General features: G+C 39.5%; 1 protein-coding gene across 1 annotated transcript; it reads left to right on the top strand.

The window, feature by feature from the left end:
- Positions 1–480: 480 nt before the first annotated feature.
- On the top strand, positions 481–19804 carry tcf19l (transcription factor 19 (SC1), like). Its single transcript, XM_020934439.2, is given in 7 exon segments — positions 481–644; positions 1722–2578; positions 9041–9210; positions 10193–10598; positions 11429–11927; positions 14386–14681; positions 14684–19804. Coding segments are annotated over 6 exon segments (1668 nt in total). The 5' UTR covers positions 481–644; positions 1722–2325; the 3' UTR covers positions 14728–19804.
- The last annotated feature ends 6645 nt before the right edge of the window (positions 19805–26449 follow it).

Consider the following 26449-nt stretch of genomic DNA (forward strand, 5'->3'; position numbering starts at 1 on the left):
CTAAACCAGGATTTAACAGGACTAAACCATGCTGCGTGGACGTGTCTCCTCCTCTTCTATCAATAATATTTTTAATATGTTTGAGTAAAGACTGTTTTTTTTTTTTTATTGTCTTTTAACAGACTTAAGTGAAGATTTTCTAGTCTTTGCTTCTCTACAGCAAATCAAGTAATCCAAAGTATTCAGATTACATTACTCACTTTAAGTAATTTAATGGATTATGTTCCAAACTACATTTTGGGGTATGTAATCTGTAATCTGTAGGGGAATACATTTTAAAAGTAACCTTCCCAACACTGCTTGTATGTTATATAAGACACTTGAGCGGTGCACTCCACACCCCACTGACCCACATCTCTGCACAAACAGCTGCAGAAGGCGCCCTGGCCGCGAGCCAGACCGGGCGGGGCCGGAAGTGACGCAGCACGCAGAGCACGGAAGCCGCTGCGCAGAGTCGTGTGGCGCGCCAAATTTCAAAGGACTTCCTCCCGAGCGGAGCAAGCCTCAAATCTGCTCCAGAACGGCCGAAAATACTGCAGAAAGGACCGACTTTATCCGAAGCTGAGGACTGATCTCCTCTGGTTGGATTTCTACGGTGACTTTTGCGCAGTAAAACCAAAACCGGAGCTGTGCCCGAAACTCAAGTAAGAACCGTCCGGGAGTTTCATTCAGTGCAACAACTGGTAATTATCGACAGCGAGGCTCAGTGTGCATCTGCGGGGTAAACAACGGGACTTTGGCGTGTTTTTGTACATCCAAACTCATTATAGATGCATATACTGGCTGCTGTAGTGGATGTGTTGATAAAAGTAAAAGTATTAGTTTGTGGTGTGGGTGTACCGTGGGCTGTACGTGACGTGCGTCGGTCCTGCGCAGCCTCGGGGCTTTGTGTGGCTCCGTTTGTCATTAGGCGCATGCGGTTCACTTTTCTCACGGCAATAACACAATTTAACCTGCTTTTTTAAACTGGACTCAGAAGCAAACACATCATTTGTTAAAACCTAACTTCGTCTGTGATGAGAATTAAATGAATATTGTGTCAAATATAAGCCTATCTGTCAGTAGATTATTGTCGTACTGTCACTGGGCATATCCGCTTATACCAGCATTGACGTGGTTCTGCATTGTAGCCTGTTTCAATTGTCTTCTGAATATGCTGTAATATTCTTTTAAATGTGTTGTAATCCAAGGCATTTCTCACGCTATAATTGCTTTTTATTCACATGGACGTTTAGGTAAATAAATGTAAATGCTTTTAGTCTTAAAGTGTGCCAATATTATTTATTTTCTGATCCGTGTTATTATGTTGTGAGTTGTTTTGTTGCATTCACACATGTTTAACACGCAAATCCTGCATATTTAGTTCCACTTTCAAATAGAAAACACACTGTTCCACATGTGATGTAGTAACAGGAACAAGAAGTGCTCCACTGTGTTTTTTAAACTCTGTACACCTTCACTAGAATTATTTGGATGATTACTGCCCTTGAATTGAAAATACTGCTTCTACTATCATGACATCACAAGGTCGAACGGCGCGTTTTGAGCTTTGGAGATGCAGACAGACTAATAATGCAGGATTACTCAAACATGTGTGAATGAAAACACAGCTGCACAGTATGTTTTTGGAGGTAACAACATTTTAACGTGGCTTAAAACTCACAATTTTGTCAATTTTGCGTAATACAAGAGCTTTACTAACTCTGGTATTGTTTTCACAGATGACGCAGCCTCCTTGCCGTTGCATCTCTTCAAGCTTTCCTCCTTTTAAGCCCCTTGATTTAACTTATAATCAGCACAGTTATATTCTAGACACTTTTTACTCTAATTCTTGAAGTCGTAACATCTTAAAACATAAGACGACAATCACTACTTTAACTACACAACAAACCACACTACTTTGAAGTTATTGCACATTTGGAACATAACACACAGAAGCTCGACAAAACTTTTCCCTTTTTTAGTCTTTGGTTCACCGTCTCCTCACCGTGGGGGATTTAATCTGTGTAGTTTAGGTCTGTAGCGTCTCATTTCCACTCTTCACCAGCTGGAGTAGTGGTCTGAATCCTCATTAGCCATTCATGTATTCACAGCAGGGACGCAGCTCTGCAGATTTCCATACTTGATAGGAACACCTGTTATTTGTACATGTAACCTTCATGTTTTGAGCTCACAACTTGATTTCTGATGCTCATTTTAGCTTGATTTTTACACAAATCCATGTATTGTAATTGTTAACATATAAGATTTAAAGTCAGGGCAAAATGGAGGATTGCTTGTAAATTTTGAGCTGTCCAAGGACGTTATTGGACGAGTATTTCAGCCATGTTGTCTGGGGTGCAACCTTGCTTCCAACTCCTCCGTATCGGCTCCTCTGTGGGGGATTCTGCGCGGGACCTGTATACGTTCAGACCGGCCTTGAATCCGTGCATTTTCCGGTTGGGACGTGCTCCGGAGCTGTGCGATGTCACGCTGGACTCCGCCTCCGTGTCCAGGATCCACGCCGAGCTAGAGGCCGAGAGGGACACGGCGGGCGACGAAGGCTGGAGGGTCCACATCAGAGACAGGAGCAGTCACGGTGAGAACTGGACACCTACTAGTACACAGAAAGCAGTGTTTCTCAAGCAAGGACAGGGATGGAGGTTTAAAAGAATGGGGAAATCGAATATTATTTGACTATAAAGGCGCGTCAAGGTTATTTGTTCAGCACAATTCGTACACAAAGAAATTTTAAAAAGAGACATTAAACTCACAATACAAACAAATTAAAGAACACCATCATAAAAGTACTATTAAAGGTGCTTTGTGGAACTTTTCTGGTGTAACTTGCTCTGTTTTCATGGTGATGTTGTTATTTTGCCTGTATTCTCCCACAATATGGCATAAAACATGTATATCTCTAAAGATGCAAGCCGGTGACAGCACCAGGCCAAGTTACTGATCAGATCTGTGGAGATGCGACCCCATTTTTAATAAGAATACAGATTTTGAGCAATAAAATGCCAATATTCATTCAATAAATGCTGTATATTTATCTATCATGACATGCCGTCTGTCCTGCCAGGCAAATCAATTACATCTCCATGGGGACGATCATGTGTGGATCCATCAGAAAAGTTACGCAGTGCATCTTTAAAAGAGAGTAGTGCATAATAAAAACATTTCAGTCATATATAATCAAAGTTGAGGTCTGTCTCACATGTTCATGAAGACTGTTCCAGATTTTAGCTGCATTGAACTGAAATGCTGATATGTTGAGTGTTTAATCTTACCTCTTGTTTTTGTAGTACATTTTTAATCCTTACTAATGTTTCTGTAGGATAATTTTGTCATAAATATCATAAAAAAACAAGAAAATTTAATGGCTATAATTGACAATATTAGTAAACAAATTTGTATATATGATGTGATTGGGCGGCAGTAGCTCAGTTGGTAGAGCATTCGCCCACTGATCTAAAGGTTGGCGGTTCGAGTCCCGCTCTCAACATAAACATCACAGGTTGAGCAGTCAGATCCACTGACCCACAGGTTTGCTGGTGTGATTCCAGCTCCCACAGATGAATGCTGTCGTTGTGTCCTTGGGCAAGACACTTAACCCACCTTGCCCACAGTGTCTGCGTACACTTGAGTGCCTTGAAGGTGGAAAAGCGCTATAGAAAAATGTGACCACTTACCATGTATAGAAACTCCAGTGCACAATATAGCGTGAGATTGATGGAATGAAAGGTTTCGTGTGGTGGTGCTTGGTGGTTTTACGATTCTAGATGTGACTGTCATACTCCAAGCTGAGGAGTGAGAAAAGCCAGTTTACCGGTACCCTATTGATAACGTGGCATATTTTATATGAAATGAGTTCTCTGTTAAACCTGATAATTTCTGTTATAGACTAGACCCTAAATCTCAGTACATTATCAAAAGCTGTATTTCAACAATAATTTTTTGCTTCCCTCATCTGTATTCAATATCGTTTGCTTATATAGTGTTGTGATATCATCTGACCCAGAAATAGGTCTGTGCAGTGTGACCAAAAAATTAGGGCTGTATCAAAAATCGAAAGATTGTTAGATCGTGATCTATACTTTGGTCGATCTTGATTTTAAGGCAAGAGCATTTTAATCTCAGGTCAGCAGCCAGTCGCGTGGCAGTAAGAGTGTGTGAAACTGACAAAGATTTATGCTGTTATGTAGGGAAAGGTTGAGTGCGTCTCTATTTCTCCTCATGTTTCACAAGTTTTGACTCAAATCTGCACAATTTGAGTCAAACTCCAGCGTCTGTCCCTCTACGTGTGTGGTGCCGTCTCCCCCTGCTCCCCCTTCTTCACCTCACCTTTTCTCCTCTTTCTCTCCTCTTCTGCTTCTCATCTTTATAACCCAAGTTATGAAAGTAAACAACTATTTTCTTACCGTTTACAAGTGAAAATTAAGACCTCATTTAAAGCATGGACATCGCATGTGTTTATGCCGCTGATCTGCATATGCTTTTATATATTGTACTCTTTAAGCCTGCTTTTGATAAGATGGAAGAAGATTGCCCAGCCCTACAAAAAATTACAGCAATATTTTAATATACTGGTTAATTCAGTTAACTTCAAGCTAAAATAGTTTCCATTCAAATTCACACACCGACAAAATTATAACTTAACCAAGACTAAACTCTACTGAAAATTGTCACAAACTTTTATGACAAAAATGTAACTTTTTGAAATATTTATCATTCTTTGAGGGTGAATAGTTTTCACATTTCTTGTAATATGTCACCCATGACTGAATCTTTTAATTAAAATTTGATTAATTTACAGAGTCCTTATCTGTGGTGTGATACAGCTACTGAAAATGTAGTCGGCTTATGTTGCCAAAACTGCCTTCATCTGCAGTTGACTTTTGCCTGTATTCACTGTTCAGTATTCAACTCAGGAAATATGTACACACACAGCTCAGATAAAATTTCTGCCATTGCTCTAAAAAGTGCCTTCTGCTTCTCAAACCGCCATTTACCTCTGTCCCCAAACATGTTCAGGTGTGATTATGGATCAGTGGTACGAATGTGAGTCCTGCAGGTGCATTCAGAGCTTTCAAATGTTCGAGACACAAATACCAGGACAGACACCTGCAGACTCCACCACAAACAGGCATTTCCACTGTCACAAGTGAAACCAGAGATATGAGAGCAACAGGGAAAGGCAAGGGAGCATTAAAAAGTTTCCAACATGACTTAAAGCTGTACTCTGTAACTCCTAATGTGGAGGGAGGGATACCTGCTTGTAATTTCTTTTCATTCTGCAGTATGGTATTACACTTATCTGCCTTAGGTTAGGTTGCTTTATTCATACCCGTAGGTAAATTTGTTTTGCAGATTTGAGAGGCTGGTCTCACATTTCACATTTCATTCATCCACATTATGTACAATAAACACATATAAAAACACAATAACAAAATAAAGTGCTCCAGTGCAGAATGGCTTTGTTCCATAAACAATTAATAAAATAATACTAAATAAATAACAATAAATACTAAATAGATTCAAATTCTTGCATGTATTCAGGCATTTTATAACTCAAAAGCACCTTTAAAACCATGTATTCTTACTATGTGCAGGCTTACTTCTCAGTTTTTTTCACTAGTAACTCATTTTCGTTGTAATTGCCAAGTTTGTTTACATACTTTATAACATTCAAGGCAAAGCAAGAACATTTCCATGGAGAAAGGCAAGCAGTGAACCCTCTACTAGAAAAGTTACACAGTGCACCTTTAAATAAAAATATTTATTGTCATTCCTGCATGATCAGGAATGAATTAATGATGACATGTTTGAGCGGGAAGTGTGGCCCCGCCCACTTAGTCTTTCTGCCACTTGGATATTGCGCCATATACTGTAGTTCTCCAATCTGTGCCGCTACTAATTTCGTATTTGTAGCTCTTAAATGCACCAAAAAATCAAGACACTGGGATAGTGACAATTGGTTTCACATGATTTTTAGGAACAATGTGCCTGTCTGTAGCTTCTATGTTAGTAATTACTATGGATGGTACACGATTTCATGCCACAAGCTCGTGCACACATGAGAAAAATGATCTTGTGAGAAGTGTTTATATTTGGATTGGACAAAAAAGGATTGTGTGTTTGTGAGTTACATCTCTTACAGTTTCAAAAAGCAGTGCTAGTAGAATGGAAGCAAAACTATGAAATCAAATAAATAAAAAAATGTGAGGCCAAAATTGGAAAGTGAGTCAGAAATGGATATATTAGGGTCCACTAGAACAAGACGAGGCGAGATTTTCACTTTCCGAACTCTTATCTCTTCTGATCTTGTGGAAATGGTCTCATTATTTCCAAAGTTATTACCAGAGAATAGATTAGATTTTACATGTTTTTTTTTAAATGTACCATACATTGCACTATACAATGCAATGGTAAGGGTACTAATCGTGACAAGAATAAATTAAAATCTGGTACATGCCATTAATCCCACTACCACAGAATTGAAAACATTTTAACAACTCTGAAATTGCCTGCACCCATTTAAAAAGAGAAGGCCTAGATCTGGTTTGTATAGGCGACTAATTTGTCCATTATCCTCCAACATTTTTCCAGCTACACCATAAACCACAAGCCATTTAACATTAGTGATTTTTATTATTTGGCAGATATTTAACTCCAATGTTCTTTCTGCACTGCCCCGGTCGATTTTGTATCAAATTTCTTTTTGAACAGACCAATGAGTAGAGAAAAAAATAATAAAAAATTGTAGTAATTAAGGATGTAACAATAACCGAAATATCGTGATATCATATCGTCAAAGTTCTCACAATAACTTCGTGGAACATCACAATATATCGAATTACAAGCCTCTGCTTAAATGAAGAGTTACGGTGCAGCAGTAGCTAAAAAAAGAGAAGGGACTACATAGACCATGATCCTTTGCTCTGTTTTAGTGTAAACTACAAGAAGAAATAACAGTTCTAAGCACTTTTAAGTCTTAGTTCTTTGGATTAAGTCTTGTCAAGGCATTTTAAAAGGATAAAGTTTTAACATTTTTATTTGCCTCCACAAAATATCATAATAAATATCATACCCTGAGATGTATATCGTGAAAATATCGTACAGAGAGATTTGGATATTGTTACTTCCCTAATCGTGAGCTTTCTTATGATATCGCAATAAATATCGGATTCGTACCGTGAGGTTCATACCGAGGCTTGGATATCGTTACACCCCTAGTAGTTATTGTCGACAAATTATGTGTTGCTATGAACTTGCAAATCTTAAAGGTGCACTGTGTAACTTTTTGATTGGAGGTCCATCACCTGCTTGTTTCTATGGATATGTCATTACTTTGCCTGGAAAGTTCCACAGTATGACATTAAACAGCTCTACCTTACATTTATGCCATTACAGGTGGATTTATAGCTCAAAAATGCTTAGAGAAACGAGCATTTTGACTGTGAGCGGGGTCGCCTCTCCACAGATCTGACCTGTAGCTTGGTCTGGTTTGATCTGATTTAATGCCATACTGTGAAACATTCCAGACAAAGCAATAACATCTCAACAGATAAAAGCATTTGACGGACACTCCACCAGAAAAGTTACCCACCTCACCCACACAAAAATCAAATATCAGCTCAGAAAAAAAAACATCCGTGATTTCACTGCAACTTCAATTTCATAACACACTTTAAAAAAAAAAAAAAAAAAAAAACTAATCACACACTACCAGTTTTACAATATTATCAACTAAACTCAGGCTGTGATTAAACCTGGCTGTGCGGTTGGAGATTAGAGGAAAAGTTTCCCTCGGGCCGATCCGCTGTGACTGACAAGCTCAGGATTTAAACTGTACTCTTACCCACCTAATTTTTCAAGTAATTTCACACTCGGTTACACACTTTTCATTTTTGCCATTTAAGGTAGTTTTAGTATTCACTGAGCATTCCTCATCCTGTGCATGCGTGGAGTTTGATTGCCTCATGGGCCCCCAGCTCTTCAGCGCTGGGTCCATTGCACTGACTATTTTACACCGTACTTAAGCTGTTAACGCTCTTATACTCTACAAATGGCTCTATTTTAATGATGCTTCATTTTTTAGTTTTTATTTAAAAGTGCTTTGTGTAACTTTTCTGGTGGAAGGTCTACCGCCTGCTTTTCTCCACGGACATTAGAGCTGCTCGATTATGGGGAAAAAAAAAATCATTGTCACGATTATTTTTGGTCAATATTGAAATCACGATTATTTAAAAGATTATTTTTACACAATGAACTTATTGAGCATTTCTCCCCCACTTTGTTATTGATAATTTACGCAAAACTTTTAAATTGAAAATAAATATCGGTTCCAAATATGTTCCTTTGAGCAGTTTTGTGACGTATAAAACATAAAATGAAAAAATAAAATAATAAAATATTCTCTGAACATGAAAATAAGCCATAGAAAAACATAAATTTATCCAAAATAAACTATTTATCCAGCTGTTCTACAATCTCTATATTTAAAAATAAAATAAATATACTTACTTATATTAAATATAAAAAAAAATTAACTTTGTTAATCAAATTGAAATGATACAGCTTATGAGTTTGACACACAAATCAAAATCGTGATCAAAATTCAATTAATTGCACAGCCTTAATGGAGATGTTGTTGATGTTGCGTTGTCTGGAATGTTCCACAGTATGACATTAAACCTTTTCTGTCTTCAAGGAGACCAAACCAGACCAAGTTACAGGTCAGATCTGTGGAGAGGAGACCCAGCTCACAGTCAGAATGTCAGTTTTTCTAGGTGTTTTTGAGCTATAAAACAACCTGCAATTAAATACATGCAAGGTAGAGCTGTTTAATGTCATACTGTGGAACATTTTAGGCAGAGCAATGATGTGTCTATAGAGAAAAGCGTTTGACCCTCCAACAGAAAAGTTGCATAGTGCACCTTTTAAAACCTGGACTAATATATTTAAAGACATTACCAAAATATAGTCTCTTAATTATGGTGATAGATCAAATAATATTGAGAGATTGATTTTTACTTTTGTCATTCTCTTGTTGCAGGCACATGGGTGAACGAGGTGCGGCTGCAGTCAGGGGTTCAGTGGGAGCTCTCAGACGGTGACACTTTGACCTTTGGAGGCCAGACGGCTCCAGGAAGCCCCGAGTTCTACTTCCTGTTTCAGAAGGTCAAGGTTCGCCCACTGGATTTTGACGCTATAACTATTCCTAAGGTAATTTCTGCCCAGTAATAGAAATATTGTGGTTTGAATTTTTACGTTAATACTAAATCAAACTGTACTCAAACTAAAGATAGTATTTAGCATTTTATGTTAAAATGCAGAAGAGTATTTTTTCCTCAAAGTTAGTTGGGGATGCACTGATCCAAAACTGGTATCGGATATCTGTACCGATACTAAAGCTGCTGGATCTGATATGCGCTTCTTAATATCATTTCAGTCGATATCCTAGTTGAATGTTCAGAATGTCTCAATGTTTGGATTTTTATTCATACAAGGCTGTTCTGTTCTGTAGTTATAGTGGCTACGTACAGTCTCTGCAAATACTCAAAATCAACTTGATTTTGAGTATTTGCAGTTACTTAAAGCTATAAAAATCGGTCTTGAAATTGGTATTGGAATTGAAAAAGCTGCATCGGTGCATCCCAACACATTTGATAGGAATTTGCAATTAAAACAACAAAACAACAGTATATTTGAGCATCAGTATCAATCAGTTTCAGGATGAAAAAGTCCTCAATGTTGCCTATAACAGGAATATAAACCCACAAATACCTTTGCCTAATCTTAATATCAGAGTTTCCACAATCATGGAAATTCTGGAAAAGTCCTCAGAATTGAAAATGGCCTGGAAAAGTCATGGAATTTTAGTAGCTCTTTCGCACAACTACAGCATTTCTGTTAAGTTCTCATTACACTGTTTTAGGATTATTTCTGAATGTATGCGCCTTTTTGTTTAAAAGAGACGACAATAAATGCCCTGACAGTATTTTGAATGTAGAAAAACTATAAAACCAAACCATAAGGTGAGTGGAAAGAATTAACATTTCATATTTAGCTTTAAAAGTATGATCAATTCTACACATGTAGGTGCCATAAAGTCATGGAAAATTCACTTTAGGACAAGAAAAAAATTTTGAAATTTTGTCAGTGAAAAAATAGGAACCCTGTAATATGCAAATTCTTTTCCTTACAGGGTGGGACTTTTTCCTCGGACTTTCAAACCCGCATCAGGACAAACCAGGACCGAAAAGCACCTGCCAACCTGGACCTGTCCAAACTGTCTCTGAACCGCGCCACAGTGATCCTGAACTCCATCGGCAGCCTCAGCAAAATGAAGGGCAGCGCCTGGACCTTCAAGAGGAGCCAGAGTTTGGAGGGCACCACTTCAGACCCGGGTTCGTCCGCCTCTCCTCCCCTCGCGGTGGGCTTCTCCTCTCTGCTCCCCCCCTCCACCCCTCCGGCATTCTCCTCCGCTCCGTCTGCCCCGTCCGCCCCCATCTCGAACAGGCCCCTCCCCTCGGCGTCTCGGAGCAGGAGGAAGTCTGCCCACACGGTGCTGCTGGAGGACGACAGCTCAGATGAACCCAGGGGCTGTGGAGGTGAGGGCGACACAACTGCACAAACTAATGCATTCCTAATTACTCTATTTAAATTCTTTGGCTGAGAGATAAACCCATTTGTGCTGTTATTTTGAAGCACCCAAGAGTTTCAGAATGATTCTAAATTAGGACCGTTGCCAATGCCATAGTAATTAACTATTTTAACGAAAAGAACTTTGAGCCTCACCACCAGAAATGTTACATAGTGCAGCTTTAGAGTCTTGCATGGGTCAATTTTTTGGAGACCAGCACCACACTCGCCCGTTAACCCGTGATTATATCAAAGTTAAATCCGAACCCGCCCAGACCCGTTGACATTCCACCCGTTACCCGCCCCTGCCCGTGATAAATCGGGGTCTGTCCATTAGTCCGACAGCCCAATAGACCAGGACTAAACCAGGACTAAACCAGGACTAAACCAGGACTAAACCAGGACTAAACCAAGACTGAAACTACACCGGGTCATTAGTGGATTATAAATATATACACGCCGCAAACTGCAGAGCCGATCACCAGGACACTGACCAGGACACTGACCAGGACACTGACCAGGACACTGACCAGGACACTGACCAGGACACTGACCAGGACACTGACGGACACTGACTGGACCCAGGACTAAACTAAACCAGGAGGGTCCACCTGCTTGTCTCCATGGAGATAGGTTTAAAGCAATACATTTTTTTATTCCAAGAAGCAAAATTAAGTCATGTTTATCTGTTTTTCTTGTTTTTTTTTTTTTAATTGGACTACTAGAGACCACTGGCACCATAGTTTCTTTTATAAATGGGATATTTGGATTAAGTAAAGTGGTTATGTTTTAATTTCAGCCCTGGGAGCAGTCGCAGATGACGGACAGAGGTCACGGGCGAAGAAAAGGCGCCGTCTTTATAAATCCGAGTCAGAGGGGTTCAGCTCTCCTCCTTCTTTACCTCCTCAAACTAAAGTCCACACTGAAATCAGACGCCCCCTGGAGGCCAAACCTTTCCCCGTCGGCATCAGGACCATCGGCAGTTTCCACGGCGCCATGACGAACAGCCGACATCACCTGCTCCCGACCAATCACAGCCCCGCGTCGCTCAAACAGGAAGTGGGGACGACCTATCACGTACAATCAGTCATGAATGGAAATATCACCACAATCAGACAACAGAAAACAGTCCACCGCTCACCGCAGGCAGCCAGAGGGAGGAGGAGGGCCAACAGCTCCCCGGTCTTCTCCCCTCTAGTGGTGGGTGGAGAGAACTACAGCCTGGCCTCTCCTTCGGTGCGGATCAGGAACGGGGAGCGGGGAAGAGTGCAGTACAACCGGTTTCACCACCAGACCGGGTAAGCCTGTTCAGAGAGTGGGCCAGAGTTTACACAGACGCAGTCGTAGAGCAATAACTGAGTCATGTTTCACTTGTGTGTTGCTGTGGTATCAAAAATCCCAATGGAATTTAGTGAAGCAATGGAAAGTTGTGATGTTAATTTTGACCCAGTTCACTAAAACGAGCAATTATGTTGTTTGTGTGTGCATGGAGACTCAACAATGACTCAACTTTACCATAGACTCATAGAAGTTTGAAAGCTTTCTCAGGGCTGATCTGTTATGTGGTAAATAATGACCACTATACCTTTGAATTTTATTTAATAAAACATTATAAAACTTAATAAACATTTCGCTTAATCTTGCTTTTTGGACTACTGCGTTATGGATTCTAGTTTCCACATAGTTGATTAGTCTCTGCGATGTCTTTGCACTATTAATATTTGAATTTATTGAAAAGTCTATGGGAAAAATCAATGGAAAATTTACTTCCAGAGCTGGAGCGAGCAGTCCCGTTCAGGAAACTATAAATATATATTGCACAACCCTCATTACATATTGCCTAAACATACAATATCAATAACAACAGATTAAAAAGAGTACTTCGACTACTTTTTAATTCTAAGTAAAAGTACAGATACCAGAGCAAAAAAATACACAAGTAAAAGTATCACATGAAAAAAAAATCAAAGTCTAATAAATCTAATGACTTGTCTTCATCAGAGTCACTTATTAAAGATTTCTGCTATTTTTAATTTAATATTTTTGTTTGCTTCTACAAATGTGTTAAAAATAAATTGCCCTCAGCCTTTTCAGCAGGTCTCACACTATGATAAAAAATATACTTTTCAGTCCTGTTTAAAAAAAAATTTAGTGGAGTAGAAAGTAGAGCCCGACCGATATGGATTTTGCTGTGGCCGATATGAAACTGATATAATGGGAGTTGGAGCTGCCGATAGCCGATATAATCGCCAATATATTTAGTGATGTAAAAATTCACTGTAAATGTTGAATTGTTTAAAAAACTTAGGTTTGGCTCTGGTGGATTTTAAATTGGGTTTATTTAGGCAACATTTATTGTTATTCTGCCTCTTTACATCATATTTACAGACAGTAGGTTGGTTTAATGGCATTTTTGCATCACATTCTAGACACTAGTGATGGGTTTTCCAGTTCTTTTTAGAGAACCGGCTCTTTTGGCTCGGCTCACTAAAACCTGCTGGTTCTTTTGGCTCCCAAGTGGCTCTTCAGATTGTTTTGTTGCAAGCAGGTCTAAAGCACGTCTAAAGCAGGACTGAATCAGGACTGAAACAGGTCTAAACCAGGACTGAAAAAGGACTAAACCGGGACTTATTTATTTTATGCTAAACTACAGCCAAATATGCTCCTTTTTTATCCTATGCAAATTTCTCAAAGTTTCGTTTTCAGCCGCTGCCGCTGTCAAACCACGAGTCTGCACGTGGCGTGAAGAGAAAAAAAATGAGAGAAAGAGAAAACACGGCTCCCAGTAAGGATCAGGCCCCCATCGTTCCCTTCAAAGAGTCGGCTTTAAGAGTCATTTCGTTCGCGACTGACCCATAACTAGTAAAGAAACAATCGCTATTAGCCTTTAGCTGTAAATACGTGCGCGCCGCGGTAATTAATTATATGCGCAAATGTCATAATTCACACGTCTATTCACAGCTAATTTACATATCAGTGCAGGTCCAGTAGCAAATATACGGCCAATATAGTCACTTTACAATATGCCAATAGAAAACAGCCTGTTTATGTGCGGGAGCTACAGCAGCTAACCCATAACAAATGACAAAAACTAGCTTCAGAGTCGACATATTTCCAACACTCACCGCTCACACAGGCTCCTCCTCACATCACAAATCTGCACTAATAAATGTCCTTTTAATCCAGACTCAAACCGATTGTCCGTAAAAAGAATATAATCTCAGTGTTGAGCACTGCTGCGGTTGTAAACAAACACACGTGAATGACGCGACTCTGTGGTGTGTTCAGGGACAGTACGGACACACACACACAAATGACTCCGTAGATAAATACTGATGCGGAGCCACATATTAGGACATTTATCTGTCTGTAAATTGGATTAAATGAACAGAATGTAGAGAGTCTAAGATTTTTTACGATGTATCACATGCCCACGTGAAATATCGGCCCCTATCAGCAAGCATATCGGCCGATAGCCGATATGCCTCCAGGTGCCCATATCAACCGATATATCGGTCGGTCTCTAGTAGAAAGTACAGATACTTGCTTTCTGATGTAGTAAAAGTAAAATTAAAAAGTATCCATTTAATGTACAGATATACCTAACATTTATACTAAATGTACAGTACTTTACAATTTTTTTTCTTACATTTCACCACTGGAATAGAGTCTATAAAGTTCAACAACACAAGTCAATCTGCGTACTTTCCACTTCGAACACCTTTTATCCCATATTTTTGTTTCCTTCTGTTGCAGTAAAAGACGTGGCCGGCCCCGTAAACACCCCCTGCCCCCTCGTCCCTCCCTGCCCTCTCCTTCCTCCTCCTCCTCCAGCTCCACCTCCTCGGCCTCTTCCTCCTCGGGCTCCTCCTCTTCCTCCTCCGAAGACGACGACGACGAGGACGAGGCGGAAGAGGAGGTGGTGGTGGGGGCAGTAGAGCCGTGTGCCGCCCCTCGCTGCAAACTGCCCCAGCAGGACACGGTGCAGTGGATTCAGTGCGACGTGTGCGACGCCTGGTACCACATCGACTGTCTGCACATCGACCGGAAAAACTACTGCGGGACCCCAATGCAGACTTTCACTGTGGCTGCCGCTGAGGAGAAAGGAAATAATGGGACTAATTATCGTTTTCGGGGGATATTTTTGGTCCTAAAATGTTGCATAGTCGAATCAATTGAACTATTTTGTTCTTAAAGGGTCCATACGTGATCTGATTTGTTAGAATGTTGTTTTGTCATCGCAAACATACCTGGAGTTTTGTTTTATTCACATGTTTACCACACAAACCTGCATATTTAGGCTGTGTTCTTCTCTTAAAATGAAAACACTCCATTTCAATGATTTCAGCTGTAGAATTGCCGATAGGTATGGTCGCTGGACTTAAATGTGACTTGTATGTGATTTCCAGTGTGAACTTTAAACCCCCCAAAAGTGTCCCGCATGTGCATTAGAGGACACGACGACGTCACACGCAGCGAGTGTGCTCAGTGTTTCCAGAAGTCGCCGAAACGCTGGGCTTGCCTCCCAAAATACGGTCCAGTTGTTCGTAAAATGGACAGGTTACACGTCCAGGGCCGCTTTGTTTGAGGCTCTTTATTTTTCGTTGACATTGGAGCAAGGACCTCCTGTAGCCACGTTCAGACATTTCTTTGACAATCCATTTCAAAAACCGCCTAGTTCTGATCAGATGTTTCCAATTTGGCCTGAATACAGTGATCCCCCAAATATGAATGAACTCCCTAACCTCACTTTCCCTCCACTGACTAGACTAGATAGTTTGACGTGTAGGTGGGATGAATGTGACCTGACCGTTCAGATTGAAGTCGCATGTCAAAAGATCGGATATGTATCACTTTTAGGAGCACATATGGTCTGGGTCACATTTGAAAAAAGTCGGATCTGTGTCAAAAGATCAGATACAGGTCACATAGCGGCAAAAAAATTCAGATTTGGGTCACTTGAGGCTGCAGTCTGGATGTAGCCTAAACATAAGAGAATGAAACAAAACACAACTCCAGATCTGTTTTTGAGGAGGTAACAACATTATAACATGGCAAGAATCAATTTTGTGTAATATAGGACCTTTAAAATATAGGGCAGCACATAAAACACGTCTGTTCTTATATCTGCAAATACAACTGATTAATGAAATGTACAGTGATGGACAAATTCAATGGCAGAAAACACAAGAACATTTTGAACCATTGTAGCTAGAATTCAGAAATGCTAGAACAAAACCAGAAACTAATATATTGCTAGTAGTAATTCTGTTATTGCAATGATTTAAAATGCAAAGGTGCAGTCCTGACTTGTTTCTACTAACGCTTCTTGGCAGATGGTTTCAAATCTCCAAAATGCTGAAATTCTCCTTGATTTAATTTTTAAGATTTTTGATATAAAATGTTGTTATAACTTTCACTGCAAAATGAAATCACAGTTGAGGCTGTTTACAGAAAATGCATTTATTTTTACACAGTGCAACTATCAAATCTTTTAGAGGGCACTTGGCCATCGGCTAAACCGTCAGACTAAACTTCCGCTCTAAACCCTCTGGACTGAATCCCCCTCTCTAAACCCCGTACTAAATCCTTCTCCCTCTAAACCCCAGACTAAACTCCCCTCTCTCTAAACTCTCCGGACTAAACTCTCCGGACTAAGCGCTCTCTCTAAACCCTCTGGACTAAACCCTCTGGACTAAACCTTGCAGACTAAACTCTCTCTCTAAACCTTCCGGACTAAGCCCTCCGGACTAAATGCTCTCTCTAAGCCTTCCGGACTAAACCTTCCAGACTAAACCCTCTCTCTAAACCCTCTCTCTAAACCTTCCGGACTAAACCCTCCTGACTAAACCCTCCGGACCTAAGCACTCTCTATAAACCCTCTGGACTAAACTCTCCGGACTAAGCGCGCTCTCTCTAAACCCTCCGGACTAAACCTTCCAGACTAAACACTCTCTACACCCTCCGGACCTAAGCGCTCTCTCTAAACCCTCCGGACTAAACCCTCCGGACTAAACTCTCCGGACTAAACCCTCAGGACCTAAGCGCTCTCTCTAAACCCTCCGGACTAAACCCTCCGGACTAAGCGCTCTCTAAACCCTCCGGACTAAACCTTCCGGACTAAATGCTCTCTAAGCCCTCCGGACTAAGCCCTCCGGACTAAGCCCTCCGGACTAAGCCCTCCGGACTAAAGCCCTCCGGACTAAGCCCTCCGGACTAAACCCTCCGGACTAAACCCTCAGGACCTAAGCGCTCTCTCTAAACCCTCCGGACTAAACCTTCCAGACTAAACGCTCTCTAAACCCTCCGGACTAAGCCCTCCGGACCTAAGTGCTCTCTCTAAACCCTCCGGACTAAACCCTCTGGGCTAAACCCTCTACTCTCTGGACTAAACCCTCTCTCTAAACGTTCTGTCTTCTGCTGGCCATTCTGACAACTCTACAGAACCATTTTCTTGCCACTTCTTCAGACTTGCGGTAAAATACTGCACTGGTGAGACTATCCTGTATCATATTTGACTGTTTGGGACAGTTTGAGCCGTTATCGCGTATCCACCAATGTCCTGGGATAAGTATTACCTTTTCAATGTGTCAAAAACCCCTTCCCAGCGCCTCTAGTCTGCACTGCTTTTACCTTCAAGCACCATTACACTACTGCAGCGGCGAATTCAGGCCAAAGTGGACAGTTGTAGTGAAATGAGGTGTCGCCGAATCCAGCAGTCGGAGCGGCGCATGATGGGAACTCTGTCTGTGGAGTAGAAATGGACTGAAATGAAACAAGATGAAATTATCCGTTTTGTAGCTCTGTCTTCTCACGCACCTTCTGCTACAGCGATGACACTGTAAGAACATGAAATTTTGTAATAGCTAAAATATCAAATGACTATTTTTCTACCAATTGTTTTGTTTTCAAAGTAAGTCAGTTCACGGTAAAACAAGTAAATACGTCTAGAAGGATTACCAAATGAAAAACAAATGAAATAAGCTGGTAAAATACTAGAAGAATAATTTACACGCATAGACTGTAGGAAGACGTGGACTGAGGGAGTGTGACGTCACCCGTAGCGTTTGGTTCCAGTCAAATTAAGCTCATCAAGGTTTACCAAAATATCGTGATATCGTGTCTTCGAAAGTCTCAATATCGTGGGCTGTCACAATATATTGAATTACAAGATCCTTAAATGATTAAATGCATGGTTTTATAGTAGCATCAGCTTATAAACACAGAGAACTACATATCCCATGATTCACTTCAGCGCAGAAAACATGAAGAAATATGTTTTTTACTTGAATTCTTGGGATTATGATGAAAATAATTCACACCAAAATCTTGTCAAGGCATTTTAAAAGCAGAATCGTGTCCCATCTACAATTATATCAGCCTTTATCCTATTGTAAAAAATATCGTACAGTGAGATGCATATCGTGATAATATCGTACCGAGAGATGTGGATATCGTTACATCCCTAGCGAGCGGTTATAGAGTAAATTTAGAGCCAGTTCGATATTAGAGATGGGAATATAGAGCGGGTTAATACGAACATTTTAAGACCAAAATGACAAGGCTCATTGCAACAGTAAGAAGTAGGGCTGGGTATCATTAAGAAGTTGCCGATACGATTCATACTTTGATACATAGGCCATGATACGATACATCTCGATACGGTGCACTTTCGATTCAATACGAAATATTTCAAATCGATTCGATATGGTTCAATAAAAATCTAAATCCTGGCTGTGATACTAAGTTTTTGTTGAACCACTTCTTGTGCAAAGTGAATATAAAACACAAACATTATAATCATCAAAACAGAAAATGTCAAATGTGTAACATAAATGAGTTTCCTTCCTTTAAACAAGCAACAAAACAGTAGCACTGTAACAAAATAATTTAGTAAAATATGCCAAAAATTCTCTTGGCGATATGGATACAGCAGCCCACGGTATTGATCATCATCACATAAAACAATACGATATTTTGATATTTCTGCACACCCCTAGAGAGAAGGGTGACGTTTTTCAGTATAAAGAGAATTTGAGCCAGAGTCAGTGGAACCAGAAGCGCCCCCATGCTCACTTCCTATGTGAAATGCGGATTAGCTATGTCCATTTACATATACAGTCTACGTTTGCACATCAAAACCACATTAAAAGCTTTTAAGAGAGAACCATTTGTCCGACAACTGGGAGATTTTGTTGTTCCTCTGGCAAACTAAAAGATGAGATAAATACAGACATTACATAAAAACAAAACAAAAATTAAAGTGTAAAATTAAAATACTTTCTGAAATACCAGACCCCATAGAGACAGGACATAATGAACTCTGTAGATGATCTTGCCTAAAATGAAATCACTGCAACATTTATGATTTCCTTATTGTCAAATTTGAATTAGATTGTGAATAATTGTGCGTAAATGTCCTGCCTTTAGACGCATACAGCCTTCACGTGTTTCGAGAGGTGAATTTATATTTAGTTCACTTTGCTGAGGATAGAGAATTGTCATATTTTTATCATGAAGACTCCCAATATTTTGAAAAAGTGGGATTTGTGTTTTAGAAACGAATGTATTTTGACATGATCATAACTAATTTCACACAAACGTATAGATTAACAAAGCCACAAAAGTGTCTTGCTCAGTGGCCCAGTAACAGTACGTGGCAGTCACAGTGGAGATTGAACCAGCAACTTGAGCTAAAATGTCGTAATTGTAAAATAATATTAATAGGGAAAGAAAAATGTGTGTGCGCCCTCAAATATAAACTGAAAACAATGTAGCTTTTTTTTTTTTTCTTTTAAAATCTAAAAAAAAAAAGTTTACAATACAGTTTTATTTTTTGGAACATATTTTTTTAGAACTGCGTAAAATAAAAAAATAAAAAATAAAATACTATACAAAAAAAAAATACAATACTTCTGAAAGCACTGAATCCACAAATATACACAAACAAATGTAATCTAATGTACAGTACCTTTTGTATTTTCATCAACTCAATGCAATATTTCATTCAACTGCAGTAACCTCCATGTGTGTAGAAATAGTCCTAACAACAATTTTCACGTGTTCTGTGTTGGAAATACGACTAACATCGAACTCCTTATTTTTGTATCACTTGTTTTGTTCTTGTGTGTGCGTTTTTCTGTCCCTGCTGCCAGTAAAATGGTTTTCACTGTCACATTTTGGTCAAGTTTTTTTGTTTGTTGAGGCTTATCACCTGTAGAGGGCGATGGCTGTGTCCATGCACTGTGTAACTTTTCGGTTGGGGGGTCCGTCACCTGCTTTTTTTTTTACGGATATGTCACTGCTTTGCCTAGAATGTTCCACAGTATGACATTAAACAGATCTACTTTACATTTATTCAATTACAGGCGGTTTTATAGCTCAAAAACACCTAAAAAAAAAGTGCATTCTGACTGTGAGCGGGGTTGCCTCTCCACTGATCTGACCTGTAACTTGGTCTGGTTTGGTTTCCATGGAAATGGAAAGGTTAATGCCATACTGTGAAACATTCCAGAAAAAGCAATAACATCTCCATGGGGAAAAAGCGTTTGACAGATCCTCCATGAGAAAAGTTAGACAATGTACCTTCATTGAATGTAATGACCCAGAGTTTGCCAATAGTTTGAAATAGTTGAGTTTTTATTATACTTTATTTGAAGGGATGATGTACAGAGACATTAAGCTCATAAAAACATGTTCCACACCAGATTAGAGTTAAACATCCCGTTGCCATCTGCACTCCCTCATTTAGAGACATAGATTATAGAGTTCAATTACATTCAGGCAATAATAAGAACAAATCATTGTCCACTCCCAAACGCACACTAACACACACACACTATATCACACATACACTGTCAAACACTCACATTATCACACACATACACACTATCACTAACTATATCAAATTATATCACACGCACACGTACACTATCATACAATATCACACACACACACACACAATATAATAATGCATCAGTTTTATATAGTGCTTTTTCTGGACACTCAAAGACCCTTTACAGAGCACCATTCATTCCCTCCACACCCGGTGGTGGTAAGCGACTACTGTAGCCACAGGTGCCCTGGGGCAGACTGACAGAAGCAAGGCTGCCAATCTGCACCATCAGCCCCTCCGACCACCACCATCACTCACACACACACACCACTTTCACACTAGGCAATGAGGGTGAAGTGCCTTGCCTAAGGACACAACAACAATTTTTAAGACTGGCGCCCCCCTGTGGCACCTGATTTTCCCAGTGTCTCCCATCCAAGTACTAACAAGACTCTGAGATCTGACAGGACAGACTATCACACACACACTATCACACACACTATCACACACACACACACACACACACACACACACACATTCACATACTGTATCACATCACACACACACTATCACACACACACTATCACACACACACATTCACATACTGTATCACATCACACACACACTATCACACACACACTATCACACACACACATTCACATACTGTATCACATCACACACACACTGTCACACACTATCACACACACACTATCACACACACACTATCACACACACACATTCACATACTGTATCACATCACACACACACTGTCACACACTATCACACACACACTATCACACACACACTATCACACACACACATTCACATACTGTATCACATCACACACACACTATCACACACACACACACACACACACACACACACACATTCACATACTGTATCACATCACACACACACTGTCACACACTATCACACACACACTATCACACACACACACACACACACACACACACACACACACATTCACATACTGTATCACATCACACACACACACTATCACACACACACACACACACACACACACACACATTCACATACTGTATCACATCACACACACACTGTCACACACTATCACACACACACTATCACACACACACACACACACACACACACACACATTCACATACTGTATCACATCACACACACACTATCACACACACACTATCACACACACACATTCACATACTGTATCACATCACACACACACTGTCACACACACTATCACACACACACTATCACACACACACACACACATTCACATACTGTATCACATCACACACACACTATCACACACACATTATCACACACACAATCACAACTATCACATACTGTATCACACACACACCCACACACACTGTCACACACTATCACACACACACTATCACACACACACATTCACATACTGTATCACATCACACACACACTGTCACACACTATCACACACACACTATCACACACACACATTCACATACTGTATCACATCACACACACACTGTCACACACACACTACACACACACACTATCACACACACACACACTCACATCACACACACACTATCACACACCACACATTCACATACTGTATCACATCACACACACACATGTCACACACTACACACACACTACACACACACACACACATTCACATACTGTATCACATCACACACACACTGTCACACACTATCACACTATCACACACACACTATCACGCACACACACACACACATTCACATACTGTATCACATCACACACACACTATCACACACACACTATCACACACACTATCACACACACACACTATCACACACACACTATCACACACACACTATCACACACACACACACACACACACACACACACACTATCACATATTGTATCTCATACTGTATCACACACCATATCACACTATCACACACACGTAGTATATCACGCGCACACACTATCACATACTGTATCACGTTATGTCACACTATTTCACACATATCACACTATTTCGCAGTATCACACATTAAGAAAATAAAGCTAAAAACTAAATAAAATTAGTTATTTAGAGTTTCTTCAGTTTCTTCTTATAAAATACAAATAACCTTCAGTTTCTACATTTCACCATTATGTACAAATGAAAAAAAAAAGTGGTACATCAGCATTTTTAACTGGTCCTTTTTCTTAATTTTTATTATGTTCATTTACAGCAAGGGAATGGAAATTAATATACTTAAAAAAAAAAAATAAAAATCTGTTCTGCGCCACCTGTTAGAGACCTAATTATCACCGAAAATCTGAGTTTTAGTAAATTAGCAGAACTTCCTTTTTATTTATTTTTTGTCAGTTGTGTGAAACGTGACAGTAAAATAGCACTTCTATGTTCTATCTTTTATGTTTTTTGCTTAATTAAATAAGAATAATAATAATAAAATGTAGGTAGGGGGTTACCATCTGGAGCGAGCGTACATTATCCCAATCCAAAATGTGAATAAATGGAAGGGCATCTGACGCAAAACAAACAAAAAATTGAACTAAAACTTATCTCCTCACTGCACATTTAGAGAAAAGTGGAGATTTAACATTCAAATCCTGCTTTAGGTGCTTATGGTTAAGCCACTGGGAAAGACAACAATGCATGAGTATAATCAGTGTTAAAAGTTTAAAGAATTAACATTTTTATTTTCTGTTGCATAATTACGGCATTCTTAAATCATGGACTATTTATTTTTATTTATTTTAAAAGGTCCTGTATTACATAAAATGGACTCTTGCGAACTTTAAAGTGTGTTATAATGCTGTTACCTCCTCAAAAACAGACCTGGAGTTGTGTTTTGTTTCATTCACATGTTTGAGTAAACTTTTATTCTTAGTTTGTCTACATCTCCAGAGTTCAAAATGCTCTGTTCCAGCTTGTGATGTCATGTAGTGGTAGTTTTCAAATTACACAGCTACTTTTTACGTTTAGTTCAGTAGAGATTGGCTCTGTTCACACTTATGTCAGAAAACAGGAAGACGTCTGGAAAGATGTGAACTTCACAGGCACAGTTTTCTTCACCTACATGTCATTGTAGTGTTATGTTCAGCTAATCAACAGTTACAACCACATCTCAGTTTTCATCATTTCCGCACTGACACACAACTCCGAGCACAGTGGAAACATGTGATTATAAGAGATGAGACGCCAAATTCAAGATGTTTCCAAACAGCACATACATCTGCAGTCTTCATTTTCCCGCTGATCACATTTACTTCAATGAATTTATCACAGTCGGAAATCATCCAAATGATTCTAGTGAAGGTGTACAGGATTTTTTTTATTATATGTCGCACTTTTTTTCATGGTATGGTTGGTCCTGCGACTTATACTCCAGTGCGACTTATATATTAAAATTTTCAGACTGACAGCCACGAGAGGGCACTCTAGTCTTGTGTGTCAGTTTTCTGCGCATGTCTCCTGCAGAAAAAGCCGCTGTCCTGCTGCAAGTAGTCAAATATGCAGCCGAAAACAGTAATCGAGCAACAGAAAGAAAGTTTGGAGAGAGCGAGAAACTTGTGAGGGACTGGAGAAAAGCTGGAACGGAGAACACAGCTTCACGGCAACAGGGAGGGTGCAGCAAGCAGCACTTCAGTGACAACCAGAGTTACGCGAAGTTGCTCAGAAGTGACACCGAGGATGAAGAATTCAATGGATTTAGTGATTTGGAGTGAGATGGAGAATTTGGTAAACTTGTGTCATGTTGTTTATGCTCTAGTTATCTGAATAACTGTTAATATATTACGTTAACATAACAGATGCCTATTCAGCCTGTTGTTTTTTATTTGGTTGTTCCTATAACTTGTCTTTCAAGATGAAATGTCGGTTCCTGGTGCCTGATTTTATAAAATAAATTTCCCCTCAATAGTGCAACTTATAGTATATATGTTTTTTCTTCTTCATTACGCATTTTTTGTCTGGTGTGACTTATGCATCGGAGCAATTTATAATCCGAAAAATACAATATTGAGTTTAAAAACACAGTGGAGCACTTGTATCACCACATGACATCAAGGTTTTCTGTTTAAGAGAAGAACTCAGCCTAAATATGCAGGTTTGTGTGTTAAAATGTGTGAATGAAACAAACAAAACACATCTCCAGGTCTGTTTGTGATGAGGAAACAACATTATAACATAGATCAGGATAATCTGGGCTCTTTCTATGCAGTGGTTTCTTATGCCACACAGAAGCCTTAAGTTTTCTCTAAACATTATACTTTAGTGCAGTTTACAATTTTAAAGTATTGGCTTTTCAGATTCCCTCTACTTGACCTTCCCCTCGTCTCTATAGGACCTGCATTATTCATAAACAACAGCACAGCCGTAATCAAATAACACTCTCAAAACACACTCTGAAGTCTGGACTCTGCGCTTATATCAAATTATACAGGAGATGTTTGCTCTCCTTCAGGAAATTGTAGAGGAAACAGACTTTTTTCTAGTTTCTTTTTATTGTACGCTATTTTAGGACTTTGGTTTTGAGGACTTTGAGTGGTCAAAACGTTTTGATTTGTTAATTACGATGGAAACGGTGGTGAGAAATCCATAGATAGGCCTATACTGTGTAAATTATTGTACTAAAAAGTGTTTATTTGTATGGTGCACTGCAATTTTTTCTGATCTGGCCAAGATTTTAAAACTTCCATCAGGTTATTCATCTTGTTTTCAGATTTATTATCTACTTACTAGCTCTGAACTGGTTATATAATCTTAAAAATTGTCACATATTTTTCTTCCATGACTCAACTAGGACTGATGACTCTACTACAGGGGTCTCCAACCTTTTTTCTCCAGTGAGTTACCTTTACGAAACAAAATGCCCCAGAGCGACCAATTTCAGCAGTCGCAAAGAGTAAATATAAGACCACGGCGAGGCTTAGATGGGGAAGTTAGATCCTTATAAAACATAAACCATTATCCGTTTATCGGTGCCCCAAGTTATGCATCAAAATGATACTTTTACAATGGTAATTAATAAAGTTTTACTTATCATGCACAGTGTTGGGGAGTAACAGATTACATGTACTGGAGTTATGTAATCAGAGTATAAATGATGAGTAACTGTATTCAGTTACAGTTACTCTTTCAGTGAATGGTAATTGGATTAGTTACTTTGTTGAAATAAGTGGATTACATGGCAATATTTTCCAGTTTTTACATTTTGGGCTAAACCAGGTCTAAACCAGGTCTAAAACCAGGTCTAAACCAGGTCTAAAACCAGGTCTAAACCCAGGTCTAAACCAAGTCTAAACCAGGACTAAACCAGGTCTAAACCAGGACTAAACCAGGTCTAAAACCAGGTCTAAACCAGGACTAAACCAGGTTTAAAACCAGGTCTAAAACCAGGTCTAAACCAGGACTAAACCAGGTCTAAAACCAGGTCTAAAACCAGGTCTAAACCAGGTCTAAACCAGGACTAAACCAGGTTTAAAACCAGGTCTAAAACCAGGTCTAAACCAGGACTAAACCAGGACTAACACAGGATTTAACAGGAATAAACCAGGACTAACACAGGATTTAACAGGAATAAACCAGGTCTAAACCAGGTCTAAACCAGGTCTAAACCAAGACTAAAACCAGGTCTAAACCAGGATTAAACCCGGACTAAACCAGGTCTAAACCAAGACTTAAACCAGGTCTAAAACAGGATTTAACAGGACTAAACCATGCCGCACAGACCATGTCTCCTCGTCTTCTATCAATAATATTTTTTAATACGGTTCAGTAAAGTCTGGGCTTTTTATTTTCTTTAAGCAGACAAAACTTCTCATGTGAAAACATCCTCGTCTTTGCTTCTCTACAACAAATCAAGTAATCCAAAGTATTCAGATTACGTTACTCACTTTAAGTAATTTAATGGATTCCGTTACAAACTACATTTTGGGGTATGTAATCTGTAATCTGTAGGGGAATACATTTTAAAAGTCACCTTCCCAACACTGATT

The sequence above is a fragment of the Boleophthalmus pectinirostris genome, unplaced genomic scaffold, assembly GCF_026225935.1.
Source record: "Boleophthalmus pectinirostris isolate CB_2022bp ecotype Guang Dong unplaced genomic scaffold, ASM2622593v1 HiC_scaffold_21, whole genome shotgun sequence".
Lineage (NCBI taxonomy): Eukaryota > Metazoa > Chordata > Actinopteri > Gobiiformes > Gobiidae > Boleophthalmus > Boleophthalmus pectinirostris.